This window comes from Tupaia chinensis, unplaced genomic scaffold (genome assembly GCF_000334495.1).
Source record: "Tupaia chinensis unplaced genomic scaffold, TupChi_1.0 Scaffold000688_1, whole genome shotgun sequence".
In the NCBI taxonomy this organism is placed as follows: Eukaryota; Metazoa; Chordata; class Mammalia; order Scandentia; family Tupaiidae; genus Tupaia; species Tupaia belangeri.
The window spans coordinates 3363105-3372730 of record NW_006160211.1 but is presented as its reverse complement, the minus strand read 5'-3'; the positions used below and the strand labels follow the sequence as shown (position 1 = coordinate 3372730).

The following is a 9626-nucleotide window of genomic DNA, read 5'->3' as shown; positions in this document are numbered from 1 at the left end:
ACACACACACATAGGTTAATACCATCTCTGAGAAGAACCAGAAGTGAAAGAAATGAGGTCGCTGCTAGGCTGGACACAAGGCACGCTGGCTTTTGGGAGGGATCGCTGCACTGCTCTGGAGACCTAGAGACTTCAAGTGTAGCAGGCTCTCCGTCTCAGAGTCCAGTGTTTTAGAGCACAAGGGGGTCCCAGAGATGGAAGCCCCTGGAACATCCCTTCATCTGTCCTTTTACCCAAGGTGCAAGCTAGGTTCAGTTTCCTATTCAGCTGCAGCTGCTTCCCCTCACCCTTCCCATTAGGTCATAGTGTTGCTAACCTTTGTAAACTTTGAAGTGTACGACTAAAGTGCTCAGCTGTGCTCCTTCTGAGCTACTTGCTGCTCCAGTTTAGAAAGTGTAGCGCTCAGGAACCTCAATAAGATCTTCCTGTGTCTACAAAGAGCAGACTATGGCTATCTTAAATAGGTCGCTGTTAAGGCAGAAGTTAAGTCCATCACTGCTGCCCTCCTCTGAGGTCTACTAAGTCCTGGGGAGGACTCTGTCCAATGCCCTGCTGTCCCACCCAGCCACACAGTAAACACGGCTCTCTGCTAAGTCACACATCCCTGTTGTTCAAAGAAGTGTCAATACTTCCCCGAAGAATCCATCAATATGATAAATCCATGAAATAGAACTTCCAAAAAACTGAAGAAACTCAGGGAGATCTCTGACTCCCAAATTATGATCCCCGTGGGCACCCTTGCTCAATATGCAACAGACTGAATTTCAAAAGATAAAAATGACTTTTTCTTCTTCTCTGAGCTGTGGGCCATAGTCTTTGCCTGTGTGTCTATGTGAGGCAGAGGGCGCCCCTAGACAGGGGCTGGTCCTAGTTCCTGCCTCACTCCTCTGAGGGGCATCTATAGTTTAGACTGTACTTAGATCAACTGGCAAAGAAAAGAACCAGATGGGCAATTACGATATAAAATAAAGGAGGCTTCACTAGACATAAGCAGGGGAGGAAATGGTAATGCTTTATAAAATCCCCTACCACATAATTGCAGCCAGTGCCATATTTAATAAAGGCCTATCGGTCCAGAGGCTGCGTAAAATATTAGGAAAGCCAAGTACAAATGATGGGACAATTAATACTGTTGCTTTAAGACTTATAACATTGTTTGCAGTATTAAGAAATTTTAGTTGCTGTTATAACACAAAATTTTAAATAAATGCACTGTAATGGCTTATAAATTTGGGGGCGAGTCTCTAAAAAGTTTATGGGAAATATTTATTATGAAAACACTATGCCTGGATACTTTAAATACTTTAATTCATTTTTCCATGAACTTTTGAACTCCTCTTATAGAGTGACAACACAAGCCTTTTCAGATACTTTTGGAAATACATTTAGATGCTTTCATTATGGGTGAGAACTTTTCTTTTTAAAGTACTTTCTATAGGGCATTTGTGCGTCTAGAAAAAGGGAGATAGAGAAATCACCTCCCAGGGAGAATGGCCATGCCACAGTCCCTTCTCTTCTAGTCTCCTTCCAGGATTTTGGGCATGCATACACACGCCCCACATGATTCTCAAGCCACCAGGTGCAGGACTCAAACACCGTCAGTCACCAGGGAGTCCAGCAACTTAACCACCGCATCTCCTGCTAACCCTCAGGGAGATAACTCTTAAGGATTTAACCTGTAATTTAAAAAAAATCTTGATTCTTTGCATATGTGACATATTCTTCAGCTTACCAGAGTGTAAAGCACTGTCACAGGGTGGATTCTGTGTTAGTGTGGCAGGAATTGTTGTGGCAATTTCTGTACATAAGAGGTCTTATGAAAATCTTATGAAAAAACATCCGAAATACTGAAGTTCTGAAAATGATGAAAATCCAAGGGTCCACGATGGAAATCACAGATAGAAAACGCAAGGCTAAGAGGTCGTCCTTTTCTTCTGAGCTTCTGTTTTCCTCATCAATTGCTTTAAATGCTCCATAGTAAGCGCGATACTGTTTGGAAGAAAAAAAAAATCCCTTATAATAGTGAAAGGCTGATGGCAGCAATAAATTCACTTACTTTTCTTTAAGAACATGACAACTTGGTTTGGAATACACGGTTTTGGTACATTTATGAGCAGCTAAGGCCACTGCAGCTGGTGGGGGCCAGCGAGGAGCCTGGAAGGTGGTGGGCAGGCCTAGGAGCACAGTGGAAGTTGAGCACACACGGGAGACCTGGTCTGACTGGGTCCCTGAAGGCTGTTCCACCTGTTGGCTGGAGTATCCAGGTCACTGCCAAGCCATGCCAAGAGAGCTGAAGTGGGAACCTGATCCATTGGCTCTTTCACAAGCAGGTCTACCACCCCTCCACAAATCCAGATTCTCTTTCTTCTTCCTCTTTTTTTTTTTTTTAAGGTTTTTTTTTTAAGGTGAGTGCATAGGGTGTATGCACTCACCAGAGACAGACTGACAGAGAAAGGGAAAATGAGAAATCATCCCCCCCCCCCAAGGGGGGTGGGCCTGCCGCCGGTTTTTTTCCTTTGGGCACACACACACACACACACACACACACACACACACACACATGCACGCACACATGCACACACACACACACACCAGGTGTGATTTCCTTGCCTTTTTTAGTTGTTTGCCATTGGGTATGTGCTCTTGCCAGAGAGAGACAGAGAGAGGGAAAGTGAGACATCACTCCCCAGGGGGAGTCCTCCATTATCCTTCTGGGATTTTTTGGAATGCATGCGCACACACCCTGTGTGACCCTCAAGTGACCTCGAACCAAGGTCGGCCCATTTGGGAAATCAGTGCTCAATCACCACGCTGGCCCCAGTACAGATTCTCTTTCCAGCTGAGATCCTTATACCCATACTTAATTTAGATCTTACTTTCCTCCATCTGCTTTTTATTCTCTCTTATTAGTTCACTCAGAAATAAGTCATCCTTGTGAACCGTCACATGTATGGAGACACCAACAAAACAGAAGCTTTGGATCAATGTGAAGACAGTAAATACCACAATGACAAAACATGAGGTGACTTACAAAACAAACAGATCAACTCATGTAACTTGTTCTACATCCTTTTTTAAAAAAAGAATTATTTATTTATTTATTTATTTATTTATTTATTTATTTTAATTTGACCAGAGAGAGACAGAGACAGAGAGAGGAAAAGAGAGACAGAGAAAGAGAGGGAAAATGAGAAAGCAAGTCACCAAGTCCAGGACTCAAATTGTGGTCAGGCATGTGGTAATGTGCAGCGCCTTAACCACCATGCCACTTGCTGGTCCCTCTACTTACTCTTAAGCATAGAATGCTACTTTTCTGTAGATGATAGCCTCTTTTCAGACTAGGGGGAAACACCCACAAAAATATAAGCTGATTTATCCATGTCCAACCAACTGCAACTGTCTTAGCTTCCCTGTGGTCTGGGTAGCCTTCTCTGAGCCTTGCAAACTATACCTACATACACTGACATGAATCATGCTATTATATTCAGGGAGACTGTTCCATATTGTTCTTTTCTCATACTGCCTTTATAAAGGTTTAGTTTCAAGTACATATTTTCTTCAAAATGTAAGATAAAGGTGTCAACCTTTTTTACTTCATTGAAAGAGCTTGTAAAAGATTGAGTTGATATGTTTCTTAAAGGTTTGCTAAAACTCATCTATAAAACTAACTGTAATGTTCACTTATTTTTTTTATTTTTTGGAGAGTAGTTTTTAATTTCTTTAATAGCTCTAGGCCTAGGTTTCTTCTTGAGTCCAGTCAGACTGGTTTTGCTTTTCTAGAAATTGTTCATGAATCCAAGTTTTCCTAATTTATTGACATGAAATTGCTCTCACTGTTCTTTTCCCTCTTTCTCTCTGGCTTTGAATGCACTATGATTTACTTTCATCCTTATAAAAATCCTACGTACCAAGCATGGTCATTATCATTTTTGAGATGGAAATTAGTAACAGGCCCAAATTTTACCTCCCTTTAAGTCCACGTCAAATATGACCCTCTTTAGAATGCCCTTTCGAGGTGCTTGATCCCAAGTACATCAGCTTCAGGACCTGACCTTCAGAGTTAGAATCCTGTCTTTAGACTATGGAAGTCATTGTTTCCTTTATAATGGGGAAAACTGTACCTACTGTCAAAGGTTGTTAGCAAGTTTGAGTAAGAAGGTATAAGTAAAATCCTGAGAACAGGTTCTAGCATATAACTCAGTAATTAGCTATTAATATTATTTTTATACCATTTAGGAGTGCCTCCTTCCTTCCTCTAAACTCTTCTATGGCATTAATCATTACTCTCCGCTCCCATACTATAGCTTATGAGGGCACACACGGCATTTATATGACAAATTACAAAGTGCCTTGGATGTTGTAGGTACCAGATACATGCTGAATGGATAAGTGGATGGGTAAGTGGATGCTTAAGTTGATTTAAAAACTAATGAGTTTGTTTATATTTGCCCGTTTCTTCCCAAAGTGGAATGTGGTAAAATATATGAGCAGACTCCTAAATATTCATGAAAAAATGAAATTGAAGAATGGGTTTTGATGCAAAAAAATAGAAATCCAGGCATAGTTTTTTCATAAACACTTTCCATGAATAAGTCCTCCCCCAATAATTCCAACTATTTGAGAATGGTTGGCTAGCAAAGACCTAAGTAACTGGATGACATCTATATAATCCAAACAGGATATTTTCTTTCCTTTTAAAAATTTTGTTTTACTTTTTTTAAGAATTATTTTATTTAACTTTATTTAAACTGAATCAGAGAGAGAGAGAGAGAGAAAGTGAGAAAGTCATCAGGTCCAGGACTCTAAATGTGGTTGGCCATGTGGGAGTCCAGTGCCCTTAACCACCATGCCACCTGCCAGCCCTTTATAATTTATTTTTAATTTTAGTATGGAGTGCACTCACCAGGGAGTGAGAGAAAGAGAGAATGAGAAGTCACCTCCCCCTAAGGGGAGATGGCCATGTCACAATCCCTTCTCCTCCATTCTCTCCTCAGGATTTGGGCATGCACGCACACCTGCCCAGTGTATTTTTCAAGCCTCCTGGTCTGAAACTTGAACTGCACAGTGGGCCATGTGAGAACCAGCTTCCTTAACTCCATACCATCTGCCCCAGGACATTTTATTTCTATGCAGTATTTATTCATGGCAATGATAGGCGATTTGTATTTTTTTCTTTATTTTTATGGAGAGGTTTTTGCCATAGGGCACCTGCGCTCACCAGAGAGAGAGAGAGACAGAGAGACAGAAAGCGAGAAATCACCACCCAGGGGGGATGGCCATGTCACAATCCCTTCTCTCCATTCTCCTCTCAGGATCTTGGGCACACGCACATGCACACATACCCAGTGTGTTTTAAGCCACTGGGTCTGAGACACGAACCGCGGTTGACTACATGGGAGTCCAGTGACATAGCCATTACGCTAACTGCTGGTCCCAAGGCTATTTGTATTTTCATGTCATTTATAATTGCACATATTTGTATTTTCAATTTACTTGATTCGTATTAGAAATGTATTGTTCTAGCTTGATCCATATTTTGTAAACTTGTTTTGTACTGTTTTAATCTCATTTTTTAAGTCTCTAGTGTCCTTTCTCACCCACACACATTTCTTTTATTTTATCTTGTGCAAATTTTTAAGTCCTTTTCAACCCTATAAAAACAAAGTGGTATGTGAACAAACACAAATAAATATATCCATATCCTGGTTAAAGAAAGAGTACTGTTTACACCTGGCATTTTTAAGTTGCTCAATTTATACAGAGGACTGATCTGAGAAGATGTTGCTGTTGCCTACTGGGAGACTCTTGGCTGGCTCTGCCTGAGGGAGAGATCTCTCTCTATTCTGATGCCTCCAGTTCATCCCTCATATTACTGCATACCTCACCTTTTAAACCCACTTCAGATCCTTTCCCCTGGGCCCACCTCTTGCCTACCATCTCTTACATACCTCTCACAGCCTCTGGAAGGAGCATCCCACATGTTCTTCTCTACGCACAAGAGCTACCTAACACATGCGGGATGTTCTTCCTCGTCGACCACTTCTCTAACTCAGTGGATCCTGATATAAGCAACTGCACAGGCTTGTATTTATCTTTACCTGGTTTTGGAGCTCTCAGCTCTCACACTTCATGTACACATGAACACCCTCTATCATCCATCCTTGCTTCCCTATTAACCTCCTGGATATTGCAGTTTTTTAAGATAAAAAGAATTCTGATGAAAATATATGATATGCATTAGATAATGCGCCCACAAACTGCCTCTAAAGCTCATTCCATAGTCTCTCTATATTCCATCAAATTGAAAATTTAAAATCCAATCAAGTTAGGTATCTTGTACTAATCCAGCATATAGCAAAGTTAATCTTAAAAATAATATGCTAACACACTTTTCACCAACTTAATAAAATACAATGTTTATGCAATGAGTAAGTTTTTAAAAATGTCCCCCCTCTTCAGATACAGCCTTAGTTTCCAATTGTTAAGTTCATTCCTTAGAAGAGTGGTTTTCATAAGGTGTGTGTCTGGGGGCAGGAGTGGTCTCCAATACCTATTTAGGGTGTCCTCAAAGTCAAGACTATTTTCTTAAGAGACATTATTTAGTCCCAGTTGTGACTGTGCAGGCAGTAGGGGGCGCTGCTGTATGCTGCTGAAAACCAAGTGGGAAGACTGGGTTAGTGCCTTGTCTGCTGCAGGTGCCTGGCCTGGCACATCTGTGGGGCTGGGGGAGGATCTTGGCTTGAGGTCCTTCTCTCTCGTTCTCTTTTTCATATGAAGGGGGAAAAAAACCAGTGCCTTTCTCACTCTCATTCTCTCACAGATGCACAAGGGTTTACAGAGGCTATTTGACTTGTGATGACATTATCACTGCCACAGATAATACATATGAGCTTTGGTAGTCTTGCATTTTCTAGGCCCTCCTAAGGTAGTAGGTCGGGGGTATACACATGTGCATTTTCAGGGACTGTTTTCAGTACTTCTGTGCTCTTAACATACTGGTTTCTATTGTATCTGAGGTAATCTCTGAAACCTTATTATCATTCATTAAATCAGTTTGAAATCCCAAGGTGTTCTTTTTCATATGAAGGAAAAACACCTATGTGAACACCTATGTAAACAACCCATATATACAAGTAGTATATTTGGTTACCTTGTTTTGCAATAATATTTTAACAATTTATTAGTGTTAATTGTTACTATAATTACTGGTAGATATAATCCACATAAACAAAAGCTCTTTAGGTGTTTAATCATGTTTAGGAGAACGAAGGGTTTCTGAGACCAAAAATGTTTGAGAACCACTGCCTTAGACTATGTCACTGTCTCCTGAGATCAGAGCTGTTGGTTCATTTTCTATGTCCAACAGACAATAATGATAAATGGAAATTATAATTAATAATAGTGATGCTGATTACTGAGGCCAGGCATTACTTGTATAAGTCCATATCTTCATAACTCTCTTACAAAACAAGTATGGGTATGTTCATTTTACAAATGAGGCAACCAGGGTCAGCCAGAGTAAATAAAGTGCTATCGAAGCTAGTAAGTGAGGAAGCCTGATTTAAACCCATGTATGATGCTAAGAATCTGACCTTTTCTAGAAAATGCTGGTTCTAATCTTGATTGATGCTGCTACAGACTACTTTCCCCACAATGAGGGCCTTCATTCAAGAATGCCTTTCTAAAAAAGAATGATTTTCTATAAAAAGCCTGTATGGTTGCTTTTTTAGAAAGTCATTTTCAAGTCTATTATTTCCTTTAATCCTCACAATACACAAGTTACTGAAATCCTCTAAGAGATATGGCCAAATGAAAACATTCTTTTCACTGTCTTTGACTGCTTTTTGTATTATTCCTATTAAAACATTCAAACTCAGGTCACAATTTCCATGCATCTGGCTACTATCTGCTTTTATCATGGTATAGAGAAGTGAGTCCAATTTTAGAATAGGGGTCTGCAAAAGTTTATTGTAAAGAAGTAGAGAGTAAATATTTTAGGTTTTAATGAACCAAGAGGCAAAATCATGAATATTTGTTAGGCAGTACAAACACATTTTCCACAACTTTTCCTAATATTCAAAATGTAACAATAATAATGATAGAGTATAATTTTTTGTCATACATGTCTAGTAAGAAGAAAAATAAAACTACTTTTCTTAGGATAGTGTTTGGCTTGATTGAGACTTAAACATACTTAGGTACTACCATCAAGTGGATAGAAAATATTCATTTCTAGTAACTCTTCTTAACTCCAGGGCTGGACAAAAACAGCCGGCAGGACAGACTTCGCCTGTGCCTGGGGTGTGCCAGCTCCTGCACTGGTGTATGGTTCCACAAATCAGCAGCTTCTCAATATCATCCGGAAACTTGTTAAAAATGAACATTTCTTATAAAGGTATGAATCAGAAACTCTAGGGGATAGGGTGCAGCCATCTTTCTTTTAAAAATCTCTGCTGTTGATTCTGAGCGTGCTGAAGTGTATGAATCACTGCTACACATCTGTGTTAATACCTACAGCTGCTTATAAAGCTTTGTTTATTTATTTGGGGACTTCTTGCACGATTACGTTACAGATTTCTCTTCCCCACTTAGGAAGACTTTCATGTAAGGGGGAAATCACTTTATATGTAACATTTTCCTCTAGGGCCACCGCCGAAAGCAGCATCTCAAATGGCCCCACTGAGGTAAAAAGTCTTCCTATTCACATGGGTCTCAGCACTCCAACGACAGGGACTGAGAGATGTAATTTACTGAAGTGTTCTTGCTGAGCAGGTACTCTGGGCGCTCCCAGGTGTTTTGGCACGGACTCCAGGAACGAAAGACGCGGTAATTCACCTCCATCTCCATAAGTAAATTGAAACCTGAGATAATGGCTTTCATGTCACCTCACTTGCCAAGATAGAAACAAAAACCTGTCAAGACAGGTCGCCCAAACGACACTGCCAGCTGAAACCTACAAGCAGCCTCTGGGCTTCTGCCCACACCGCCCGGGCGGCGGTGCCACCGCAGCTGCCCCGCCGCGCCTCCCAGCGCGCGAGTTTCCGACGTCCTACCTGCTATTTCAGCCACTGCCCCAGCACTTGGCTCTGGCGGGACTAAGCCTTCCCTTGCTTCCTTTCCAAGCCACCACCCAGGAGAAGAATCCCGCTCGCTATTCGCCCGTTTGTGGTACCACAAACATTACTGGCAGGCCCAACGAAAGGAACATTACCTGGCGGTCGGTAGGGTAGAGAGCCCGCATCACCCCATAGCAAGCAAGTTCTGCTCAAAGGCCTGAGGCGCAAAAATGACAACCCTCCCTAGGGAGAAGCAGAAGGAGGGGGTTCAGCTAGCAGGAGAGGGTTTGCTGGGCCAGGGGTCACGTTGGGTTGGGCGTTTTCCTTCCTCTGACTTTCCTTCTTTCCTCGCAGTAAACTGGGTTGTAGCTGGGGGCTGTAGAGGGACCGTATTGCAGAGCGCGGCGACAAACTCTCCCGGCCCAGGGCGCCCCGTCCGTCCCGCGCCGCCCTTCCCGCCCGGCACCCGCAGCCCGACGCGCCCGGGTGCCCGCGTGCCCGCAGCCTGAGCCGCCAGCGACTTACGACTAAAGGCAGGGAGCACATGGGGAAGGGCACGGTCAGGGGGGC

The 9626-nt window shown here is 42.0% G+C and overlaps 1 protein-coding gene across 1 annotated transcript in view; it reads right to left on the bottom strand.

The window, feature by feature from the left end:
* Positions 1–1535: 1535 nt before the first annotated feature.
* The window catches only part of PTGDR (prostaglandin D2 receptor), a 16674-nt gene continuing 8583 nt past the window's right edge, over positions 1536–9626 (bottom strand). Inside the window, 2 exon segments of the mRNA XM_027776630.1 lie at positions 1536–1989; positions 9582–9617. Coding sequence (XP_027632431.1) covers positions 1750–1989; positions 9582–9617 — 276 coding nt within the window. The 3' untranslated portion in view covers positions 1536–1749.